Source organism: Pogona vitticeps, chromosome 1 (assembly GCF_051106095.1).
Source record: "Pogona vitticeps strain Pit_001003342236 chromosome 1, PviZW2.1, whole genome shotgun sequence".
Classification (NCBI taxonomy): domain Eukaryota; kingdom Metazoa; phylum Chordata; class Lepidosauria; order Squamata; family Agamidae; genus Pogona; species Pogona vitticeps.
Window position 1 is genome coordinate 347,968,584 of NC_135783.1, and position 12,335 is coordinate 347,980,918.

At 44.4% G+C, this 12,335-nt stretch overlaps 1 protein-coding gene across 3 annotated transcripts in view; it reads right to left on the bottom strand.

Moving 5' to 3' along the window:
• Positions 1 to 12,335, bottom strand: part of MNAT1 (MNAT1 component of CDK activating kinase) — a 142,021-nt gene that overhangs the window by 7,097 nt on the left and 122,589 nt on the right. The window contains exon 8 of one of the 3 annotated variants that reach the window (XM_078383792.1): positions 9,608 to 12,224. The exons of the other annotated variants lie outside the window; for them this stretch is intronic. Coding sequence (XP_078239918.1) covers positions 12,179 to 12,224 — 46 coding nt within the window. The 3' untranslated portion in view covers positions 9,608 to 12,178. Of the gene's footprint in view, positions 1 to 9,607; positions 12,225 to 12,335 lie in introns of those variants that run through there. 3 annotated transcript variants of the gene reach the window in all.

Below are 12,335 nucleotides of genomic sequence, written 5' to 3' on the forward strand. Positions count from 1 at the left end.
TGTATGTTCTCAAGGCCTACAATCCACTTCACCGGATGCAAGTGTTGGTGAACTACAGTCCATGACATCAAAACTGAAACTGCTTACAGTCTATTAATGCTAATGCTTACCAGTCTTTAAGAGGTCATAAGAGTCCTGGGCCAGAATCCTGTTGGAGAAACTCAGAGCATAAGGTGCAACCATACAGTGAGTTTACCCTTCTAGAGGGCTGTCCCTTGTGCGCTGGATCACTCGCTGGTTGCAAAACCAGGCACACAACCAGACGTGTGACCGATTGCACCAAGGACGTAACCTATACGACACGTAACAGAAATGGGAAACTCCTAGACAACGGTCACTGCCTGTACAATGTTTCACAATGGGATCTACGTCTTGCTCTACCAGACTAAAATGTCCAAGCCACCCTTGGAAACAGGAAAACGAAGGCATTTTGTGTTTTTGCCCAAGGATCTAAAACTTCCATTTGTTCAGGCGGCACACAAAAGCCCTCGTTTTCTTAAGGTTCTGCCAACCTCCTACCCCCCCCCCCCAAACCGCACAATAAGGATAGTTTTGTCACTCTTTTCACATTAACCCACATGTGTTGTTTTAATCCCTTTATGACCACCACATCTCTGAACAGGATTCCTGAGGTTGCTGGCAGAGGTCCCGGGCTTTTCATATACACCTTTTATAACACCAACGTTCAGACTTTTCGCCGAGCAGTTTCCTTGAAGGCCAGACCACTTTTGAAAGCAGGAAAAGGGTGGTCTGCTAATTTTGGTACAGAAAGCTCCCGAACCCTTCATGGATTTATAGAAGCAGACTAAGCCCTCCCATTTAGAGAATATGCCACAGCTCTTTTTTGATCCAGGCAAATCATCAAGTTCCTTCATAGCCTTTTAATCCAGTTGACATCCCTAGAGCATTATCCCAAGAGTCTGGAGTGCTTCCCTCTAACACAACTCCCCTAGTTTAAAGATATTCACAGCCCAGCTCCAAACACAAGAGCTATGCAGAGGGCCCTTAAGTTGGCCAAACAGCTTCCCATGTAAGCAGTACAGTAATGTAAGGAGTTTGTTTGGAAAAATACAAGCAGTTATTTGTTCCTCGCCTTGCTTCATCACCCTTGGACAAAGGGGGTGGAGGGTCGGTCCTACCAGGAGCCGTCCTTTATGGAGAAAGCTGGTATATCAGAGGTGCCTCCCAACCTACACTCTCAATGTTTTCCATCCCCTATATATACAGAGGTTTACCTATGGAGCAATGTGTAACCAGAGCTTTATTATAATATATTGGATTTAACACATTCACATTTGCATTAAACAGGATTAAATATAATATATATTAAACACAGTGGGGTCTCTACTTAAGAACTTAATCCGTATTGGAAGGTGGTTCTCAAGTTGAAAAGTTCTTATGCTGAATCTGCATTTCCCATAGGAATGCATTGAAAACCATTTAATCCGTATCTGCTCTTTTCCGTCCATAGAAACCACAGTGGAACCTCTACTTAAGAACTTAGTCTGTTTTGGAATGGTGTTCTTAAGTTGAAACGTTCTTAAGTTGAAGCAAAATTTCCCATAGGAATGGACTGAAAACCAATTAATTCATTCTGGCTGTTTTTTTTGTTATGTAGAGGTGCGTTCGTACATTGAAGCATTAGTTCCCATGGGAACTAATGCAGAGCTGGTTAATACGTACTCTACCACTAGGGGGAGAATTTTTTTTTTAACCTAAGATGACCTAAGGTTAAAAAAAGAGCAGGAAAGGTTTTTTTTTCCTGTTCTTATCTTGGATTTCTGTTCTCAAGTAGAAGCAAAATTTAGCAAATGGAGCTGTTCTTAAGTTGGATTGTTCTTAAGTAGAGACGTTCTTAAGTAGAGACCCCACTGTATATATTAATATATTTTTTTAATGTTTTGAAAGCAATCTCTAAAATATTATGTCTACAACAGTCTCTTTAAAAGTCTAGAAGCATTGGTTTATTTCCCCGAAGACTCCCTGGAGAAGACCCTGATGTTGGGAAAGTGTGAAGGCAAGAGGAGAAGGGGGACGACAGAGGACGATATGGATGGACAGTGTCATTGAAGCGGCCAACATGACTTTGACCCAACTCTGAGAGGCAGTGGAGGACAGGAGGGCCTGGCGTGCTTTGCTCCATGGGGTCACGAAGAGTCGGACACGACTTAACGACTAAACAACAACAACAATTTTAAATTTAATTCGTTAAATCTCATACGTTACTTCAAGCTCTTATTCAAACATGCAACCTGTTCTTATCTGAAGCTTTAGCAAAGAACATTTGTCAGCTTGTTTCTTCCAGAAAAATAACCGTGCTCCGAAAGGCAAATTGACAGTACAGATACCTACAATTTCTCAACAGCAGTAAATACAGTTTAATCGTCATGATTTTTAACAATAAAGGTGACGTTTCAAAGATTCATTGTTCAGTTTGTTTCTAAGAGCCTGACTACATGGACTGCTTGGCCCACTGTTGGGAGCACTGCAGGAATGGCCTAGTGTGCTCCTCAAGACTGCAATCAGATGACATCTTTCCTAGAGCAGACCAGCCTGCCCTGGAGTGTTCCTCCCCACACCTTTCTGGCCCTTGTCAACGGGCTTGTACTTTTCCGGTGCGAGTAGGACCAGTCTGGTTTGGACTAGGTCCGACATGTGTGATCGCTGGTACCAACGCAAAGCAAACTTTCCTCTTTCAATTTGCCAGTATCGTGAAGTGGCTTAATATAAGTGAGCCACTTCAGGATATTGGCAAATTAAACACATTCCCTGATTGGTAGAGGAAATAGTCTATAGACAATCCATTAAAAGTTGTTGTTGTTGTTGTTGTTGTTTTTCACTTCCCCTGCCCTCCACCAAGCAGGGGAAGTGATTAATTTGCCAATATCCTGAAGAGTCTCATTTATTAAGCCACTTCATAATAATGGTAGGAGCCCTTTCTGTGTGAGTGTTCAGGTTTGATTAGCTCAATTTAATCAAGACTGACGGCTCCCAAGCAGCCCCACACTAGCTTGCTCCCTGCTGCTTGTGTATTCTGTTGTTTAGTCATTTAGTCATGTCCAACTCTTCATGACCCCATGGACCAGAGCACGGCAGGCCCTCCTGTCTTCCACTGCCTCCCACAGTTCATCTTGGTCAAATTCATCTTGGTCGCTTCAGTGACACTGTCTAACCATCTCGTCCTCTGTCGTATGGGTATGGCTGCTTGTGTAGCCATACCCTAATTTATTTTGTTTTTATTGTCTTCTTAATTGTTTATTAACAGGTTCCCCTACTGCAAGATCTTCTCCAAAAGTATTTTTAAAGTCTTATCAGATCTATGCATATGAAAAAACAAATGGATATGATCAAATGGACTACAATTTCTGAAACTGAGTGGCATCGCAGGGAATGACTATGCTGTAAGTTATGGTTGTAAAATACTCAGTCAACCATAATGCAACACCAATGAAGTTATCCAGAATCTGTGCTCAGGGACACACAGCAAGCACAGAGAACAGCCACTCTCAACATGCCACCTATCTTAATTTTTTTTCCTGCTCCTTGGCCGAGAGAGCTAGCATTGAGATGGCAAAGCAGTTCTTTGTATCAATGCACATGATACGTAACTCCGTGCAGTCAGGGAACCTGCTGTAGCTGGACCATCTACTACAACATATGCTCCATGTGCAAGTATTTTCCATACAGATGTTTCCCTTCTCAAAATCTGCTGTCCAGATGTCTTACAGGCAGCATGGGAAAGATAAGACTCGCTCAACAGTTGTTCCCCCTCTCCCTACAAGAAAACTTCACGGACTCCCTGATTTAACCCCAGCATTACAAAAGGCAGGGCAGAGTAAACCAAGAGCAGAACAACTTTTTAAAGCAGGGGGGAGGGGGAAGATTTTAGAATTGCCAGGTTTATCAATGCACTCTCCTTCACTTCCTCTCTCATTCCCTTTGCAAACTGTTCTTTTTCCTGCAGCTTCTGTGGCAATGATTCATTTCTATAATATACATCACAATTATTCAGATAACATCAACTGAAAGGTTAATTAATGCTAGATGTAAACAGTCAACCTCAAAACAAAAAAGGTAACTTGCATTTATTTTTTTAAAATATTTTACCCCCCTTCCTCCATAACAAGACCCAAGGTAGCTGTTGTTGTTGTTGTTGTTGTTGTCGTCATCATCATCAAAACCTCTGTTGTTACCAATACCAATGATACTGATTGGCTGAAAGGACAGGTTAATTATCTGTAACTGTTCTTTGAGTGGTCAATTATGAATTCACATATCTGGTTGCTTCTGCGCCTGTGCAAAGGCTCTAGGCCAGGGGATCCCAACCTTGGTTAAACCAGGTATTCTTAGACCGCAACTCCCAGAAATCCTAGCCACCACAGCTTGTGGTGAAGACTTCTGGGAACTACAGTTCAAGAACATCTGGGAACCACTGCTCTACCTCTCCCCTTAGCTGACATACTGTGCTCCACCCAATGGCTCATTCCTCAGTTCCCTCTATCTGACACCACAGCACAATTGCGAGTAGCATGACAGAGAGGTCGTGTGGGTTCTGTGAATTCACAGAGGACCACTCAAAGAGCCACAGTTACAGGTAAGTAACCTGTCCTCCTCCTTCATTGCCTCTGTGATTCACACACACACGATTCCCAAGCTAACTTACCAGCCAGCAGGATATTGTCCATGCACAGAAGACAGCACCGCATGGCCAAATGATGCGTCCAATTTGGCTCTCACATCCAGCCTCTAATGATTTGCAACAGTCATAGCTGGGTCCAGGTTGCAGCCCTAGAAATGTCCTTTAACAGGGCCCCTTTTAAAAAGGCTGCTACCGCTGCCTGTGTAGAACGTCCCTTTCAACATTCAGCAAATTCCTCAGACAATGAGGTCATCAACCCCGGTCTTTGACCCATTACCGATCCGTGGCTTAAGCCTGACCGGGCCACCCAGACAGAGCTGCCACCCCACCCCCGCACGCACTCAACCCCGCAAAGGTTGTTTGCGCCTGCACGCTCGTGCGCCTGCACAAACAGCAGTGCGGCCTCCCGGAGCCTGGATGGAAAGCCAGCAGTATGGAGGGACCCCACGGCAGGAGGCAGGAGCCCAGGAAATTCAAATGGCCTCCCCGCCGGGCTCTCCCGCCATCGGCCGCAGAGGGTAGCAAGGAGTGCTGAGGACCAACATGGCCATCCCCGTGAGCAGCCTCTGGTGCCAGTTCCAGAGACCTCCCAGCAGCGGCGGTGGAAGCCTGGGAGGCTTCAAACTGGTAAGGAACCGTTTTTCCTTTTTAAAAAACTGTTCTGGATGGTTTAAAAAACTTGGAGGGTGGTTTCTGTGCTGTGTTGTTTTGTTTTTTGATTATTATTTTTTTGCAGTCCCAGCGTGGGGACTTGCTCTATGATGATGATGATGATGATGATGATGATGATGTATTTTTCTGAAATGCTAATCCCGTTCCCATGGATTTCAATGGGAAATGGTGCTTAATGCATAACATAGTACTGTATAACAAGTACCCCCATGCATGGATGCCCCCCCATATCCCACCCCATTCACGGATGCTGCCCCCCCCTGGTCCTGGGAAGAATGGTCTTCAACAAAACTGGTCCCTCGCATTAAAAAGGTTGGGGACCACTGCCCTATGTGGCTTCTAGACTCCTCCGATATGCCTGAGGATCGTAACAAGGCATATCTTTTCAATACAACAGCTTTAGACATGTTTTTAGCAGTGCTGTCTGAGTGAACCTGCTGGGTTGCCAAAGAGAGGATTTCCTGTTGCTTAGAAGAAGGGTCTGAATCTTTGCCCGTAAGAAATGGTGGGAAGCTCCCACTGCTGCTTGATAGCTGGCCACTCTGATGCCTAAACACAGAGCGGATCCCTCTGCCAATTAAATCCATTTTGCACCCTTCCCTATTAATTCATGTGTATTAATTCTGACTGAGAAGCCTCCACAATGATAAAATGGGAGGAGTGTTTCAGTGGAAGGGATGCACCTTCTTCTTGCACCTTGTATAGGTAGAGGTGTTGTTGGAGGGGGAGATTAAGTTTTTTGCCAGGATTATTTGACTAAATCTGACAAGTTTGTAACACTGGATTTGAATGGGTTGAACCATATTTCTTCATGCTTTTTAGAACATGGAGTTTGTTTTTGTGGTTCTTCTTCTTAGGCATCCTTCAGTCTTGAGAGACTATGGTAACGTGCTCTGTATTGAGGACTTGGAACAGCGTCTAGTGTGGCTGAAAAGGCCAATTCGAGAGTGACAATCCCTTCCACACTGAAGACAAATTCAGTCTGTCCCCTGTCCAGCTCCCTGTTTTTGCTTTTTTTGGGACTGCCTCTTTGCCTCGGCCTGCTGGACAAGGGTCTCTTCAAATTGGGAGAGGTCATGATGCACCGCCTGCCTCCAGGCTGAATGGTCAGATGTCAAGGTTTCCCATCTGTTGAGGTCCATTCCTAAGGTCTTCAGATCCTGCTTGCAGATGTGTGATTATTATGATGTGAAACCCATGCATTCTGCTATGTTGGTGAAGGTCTGTGTGCTTCAGACTTTGCCATCCTAAGAATTGTGTGTATGTCATCTGAGGGAGATAAAGCATTTGTATCTCCAACATCAGAATCCAGGGACGTCAATGAAACAGAAGAGGATGACTCTTCTTCACATTTTATGTCTGAGGACTCTGTTTCACTTCTCTGTGTCAGCATGTCCTTCTATAGACTCTTTTGTAGACAAATATATGTCAATATCCTCTGACTTACCTGGACCTACTACAGCACTTTTCAAGCTCAATTCTCCCTGGTTCAAGTTCAACTTTTCGTCCTTTGTCTTTTCCAATTGGTCTTTCTTCAGCTTTGAACTATCAGATCGATTCAGAGATGGTTGATCTGAGTCAGAAATATCAGGACTCACCATAGACTAGTTTCTGCAAGGTTTGGATGCTTGGTGCCAAGTAGATTCTGAGGATGATGATCAGGCTTGATTTCTTTCTGGTGTGGATGTCAGGGAAGCTTACTTTGGTATTGATCAGTACCAGCTTTTGCAATGTTGAGTTGCAATTTTTGACTTGACATCCCTGAAGGACACCTTACGCTCGACATTTGTTTAAGATATGTGAAACATCTTTCTAGCCCATCTGTTATCATCATGAGGCATTGGGACTTCTTACTCATTGCATAAAAGGGTGAAGAAAAGATACAGGTGAGCCACTGGTCTACCTCCTTCAACTAAGCTCTCTCTAGAGGGTGAACTTGAAATTCTACCCTACTTAACTGAGCCTCTCTGTAAGGATGGCTACCTCAAGACGATCCAAGCTGATATCCAGAAGACCAAGGTCTGCTAGTTCTCAATCCAAGCCAGAAATCAATAATAATCTCCAGTTCAAGTGAACTGGCAAGTTGTTGATTTGATGAAGAACCACAAGATACAGTGATTTTTATGGATTGTAAAATTGTTTGTATATATATTGTTTTTACTTTGTGTTGTGAGCCGCCCAGATGGGTGGCATATAAGCTTAATAATCAATCAATCAATCAATCAATCAATCAATCAATCAATCAATCAATCAATCAATCTTGTCTGGAAGGACCTGTTCCATCCACAGACACTGATTCCAAGCAAGCAATGTCTGCTGCTTCTAGATATGCATCAATGTTGACGGGTGGATTACCACTGATGCCACCTGTCTATTGGCTTTTTTCTTTATCTTTTCAGATTTTGCCAGTTCCAACTTGGGTACCTTCTTCCTTTTCTTCGACATCAAATAGTTTGGTGTCAATGACTTCGAAGCCTGACTGCAGGCCTTCAATATAAGGCTTTGCCAGAGTGGTATCAGCAGACCTAGAATGTTGATTTTCCTGGTCCTCTGACTGTACTGTTTCCATTATTGTGTTTTTCAGCCAAGTTCTACAAATGGCCTATGTTGATATTGAAGTTGAGGCCTACGCCTTAAAGACGCTCCTTAAGTGGCTGCTGCTGTAAGACAAATTTCTAGCCTTGTCTGCTTATTCTGAAGTGTCACTTTTGTGCCGTTTTATTTACCCTTCTGGGTTTGATTACCTTCACTCTGGCAGCAGAGACACTTCTTGTTTCTCAAATAATGATATGTTTCTTGTCGCAATAAGACACACATTGCTTGAACGAGGCCTTAGAGGTCATAAACATTGACAATGACAAGCAATAAAGGAACTGAAGAATGACCATCGGGTAGAGCAGTATATTAACTAAGAGGGGGGGGATAAAGTTCTAGAATGTCTGCACAGGCACAGAAGTACCCACATGTGTGAATCACCGAGACCATGAAAACCAAGTGTCCCTATACAATACAGGAAAAGGATAAACCTAACCCCAAAGAACCCACATTCAAAGTTTCAGTAGTGTGGGTAGAAAACAGAGGAAGGAGAGAAGAGAGGTTTGAGGAAGAAGGGATTATCATCTACAGGGGCCTCTTGCTTCATTTCACTTCAAGGTGGCAACCAAAGGCTGATAAACTGGGGACTGATAAACTTTTTGCTAAGTTTTTACTTCCTTCCTTCCCCCTTTTTTTCTTTCTTTTAACTGTCTGGAGTTTTCAACAGGTGCAAATAAGCCCTGCAGAGAAAAGCCTAGGTTGTGCTGGAGAAGAAATGCCTTTTCTCATTTATTTGAGTGTGTTTCTTTCGAACAGTCGCCAGCGTCTTAGATTACCGCCGTGATCTCATCCCTCGGCATTCCACATGCCATCCTTCTGGCTGCAGGACAAGGACGGCTCCAACTGGGTTTTCAGCACGACAACCCCCTGCTTTGCCCCCACCCACCCATCCAACCTGCCACCGGCCAGCAAGGGAGGGGGGGGAATCTCTCTTTCCCAGTGCACTAAGCCGAGAAGCACAAGTTACCGCTTGTTTCCAGCAACTGAGATCGGCTCCGGCTGGTGGGGCCTTCTTAAGGTCTGAGCTGCTTCCGCCCATCCCTGCTTCCAGGCGAAGCCCGGCTTAGCTCGAAGCTTTCGGGAACAGCCGAGGCACCTGGCCCCTGCATTTGTCATTCCCTCGAGGTCACCCGCCAGCTGTCTGTCCTCTCAACACCCTGCCTTCACCAAAACAGCCAGGCTGTTTTCTGCTGCGCTCGGGTTTCCAGGTCTGAAACCCTCCAGATACAGCAAATCAATCATTCCCCCCACGGCAGAAATAAGTGCAAGCAAGCATTTTTCACATCCTTGAGCAGCAGTTTTGCCTGGCAAGGACACTGCAGTCAAAGACCTGGGAGCCAGGAAGGTGGCAAATGCACGCAGGCTGCATATGGAGGGGGTGGGGGTGTGGAGACGGATTACACCCGACAGCGCATGTAGCCATGGCTACATTTAGGCCATGATTGAACCAAGCTCTCCATGCATTGATTTGGGGAGGGGGGAGAAGGTCACAGAGCCTGAGCAGCAGCACGTCTTAATTCCCCTTGGGTCTTAGCTCCTCCCGCCTTTTGTGTGTGTGTGTGTTCACAACCGGAAAGACTTTGCCACCATTGAACAGGACACTGAAGAAGGTGAGCTGTCCAAGCTGCAAGACACAAGCCGCTTCTCAACATCCCCCTGGAGCTACTTCACAGCCTTTGATAGGAGTGTAATGGGATAATATTTATTTTTATTTTAGCCTGGGCCTTTAGGGGTGGGAAAGGAATACAACAAGGCTGTATATTATCCCCTGGTTTATTCAACTTATAGGCAGAATACATCATGCGAAAGGCTGTACTGGAGGAATCCCAAGCCGGAATTAAGATTGCCGGAAGAAATATCAACAACCTCAGATATGCAGATGATACCACTCTGATGGCAGAAAGTGAGGAGGAATTAAAGAACCTCTTAATGAGGGTGAAAGATAAGAGCACAAAAACCGGTCTGAAGCTCAACATAAAAAAAAAACTAAGATCATGGCCACTGGCCCCATCACCTCCCGGCAAATAGATGAGGAAGATATGGAGGCAGTGACAGATTTTACCTTCTTGGGCTCCATGAACACTGCAAATGGTGACAGTCGCCACGAAATTAAAAGACGAATGCTTCTTGGGAGGAAAACGATGACAAACCTCGACAGCATCTTAAAAAGCAGAGAAATCACCTTGCCAACAAAAGTCCGCAAAGTCAAAGCTATAGTTTTTCCTGTCGTGATGTATGGAAGTGAGAGCTGGAACATAAAGAAAGCTGACCGCCGAAGAATTGATGCTTTTGAATTGTGGTGCTGGAACAGATTCTTGAGAGTCCCCTGGGCTGCAAGGAGAACAAACCTATCCATTCCAAAGGAAATCAATTCTGAGTGTTCACTGGAAGGACAGATCCTGAAGCGGAGGCTCCAATACTTTGTCCATCCCATGAGAAGAGAAGACTCCCTGGCAAAGACCCTGATGTTGGGAAAGTGTGAAGGCAAGAGGAGAAGAGGACAACAGAGGATGAGATGGTTGGACAGTGTCATCGAATCTACCAATATGAATTTGACCCAACTCCGGCAGGCAGTGGAAGACAGGAGGGCCTGGCGTGCTCTGGTCCATGGCGTCACGAAGAATCAGACATGACTAAACAAGAACGACAACCCCAAAAAGGCATACAGGCAGAAAACCATGAAGCCTATGAAAACAATCCCATTACAAAGCCACAAAAATCCAGTCCACAAACATGACAGTAGCAACAAACACAATTGCCTTTGGAAAAAGTCAAGAGAAAGCTGATAAAAACTGGTTGATTTTCACAGCTCTTCTGATAGTCCAAAAATGAGAGCTGAAAAGCCTGCATTGGAAGATATTGTAAAAGGGGGAAGCTGCGCCTTGAACGGCCATGGCTTTTCCATGCTCAACAGGCTAAGTTAAGTGGACAAGACCATGTCGGGCGCATCTCAGTCCTTATGCCAGGCCAAGGCTGCCTTCAAGTCTGGTCCAAAAATACAAAATGTTCCAATGCCTGAGGGCTAACGACCCAATTTAAATGTGGTACCAGCACAGGTGAGTTTATTTTACAAGTCCCTTTTAACATTTCTACCAGGCCTCAGTCGCTGAAACTTCTCTAAGAACTGCCAAGGTACAGAATCGTTCTGGCACTTTTTAAGATGGGATTTGCAAAGGAACAGCGGCAGACAGTCTATACGAATTCCCTGCCTCCTTTTCGTCAACATATTTATGAGTCCTGTTGTTCTCTGGCTTCTGTTATGCTCAGTGTCGGGCCTGTTTTTCTTATTTGTTGCAAAATATGCATATAATTCACTTTTTTATTGCCCCAATTTTAGTGCACTGTGATAGACTTTCCAGAGAAAAGCAGTTTTAAAAAAAGGAACAAGGAAGGCAGACAGACGGATAAAAGGTTTAGCCTCTTCTTAAACTGGAGATGACAAAGAGAGAAGCAGTTTTGTTCTGAAGCCTAAACTAAAATCCCCGTTTGCAGACACCATTGCACTGAAGGGCTAATACGATTTCCTGAAACTACGAGGAGTGAGGCCAAGCTTGAAGTGAGCTGGTCTGTCTGTGACTTTTCACCTAAGAGAGAAGTAATAGCAAGACCTTTCTGCAAAAGCCCACACTGGCATCCGCTGCATATGTAACAAGAACATGAGACTAAGTCACCCATTACAAACTTTAGCCCTGGCGACAAACCCATTTTGGGGTCCCAGGAAACAGAATGCAAGACCGGCAGGGTATACATTCTTTAAAGGGTGCCTTTTTTTGTTTTTTAAAGGGGGAGGGTCTCCATCTTCTATCTAGTGCACAAACAACAGAGGTTTCTATTGGAACAGAACAGCCCATTCACCAACCCAATGGAACATCTGTCCACAGCACTAGGCATTGCAGAACGAGTTATCCAATGGCTTTGGAATTAGCTCCTGCATGGCTAGACGGATCCCTGATGGCCGATGGTTGAACTGGAAGAGACAGTACTAAAGAAAGTATCAGTTCATGCACGGATTTTGTGCAATCGTCTTCGTCCAGGATTGCGACATGCACTAGTTCTCAATCAGTCACTGAACTTAGCTGGAATTGCTTCTGTCCTTACATGGCACAGATCTGAAAAGGTTCCATTAAGAAATAGACTGAGAAAAAAACATTACTCCATATGAGAAGAACCCAGGAAAAAAATTCCTTTATTGAAATCTGCTTCCCAAAGTCTCACAGGCAACGTGGCTGTTTTTGGGAGATTCTGGGTGTTGTAGTCTAAAAAGTAACTTTTTCAGCCTCCATTTTCTTCTCTTGGCTTGAACCATTTCAACCTGCCTCTACAATAAACAAGTATATTTTACTTATTTAATGATTAAAATGCTTCTAACCCGTTTTGGAGATCACTCATTTACCCTAAGTCTAAGGCAATTTGATGGCACATAACAACA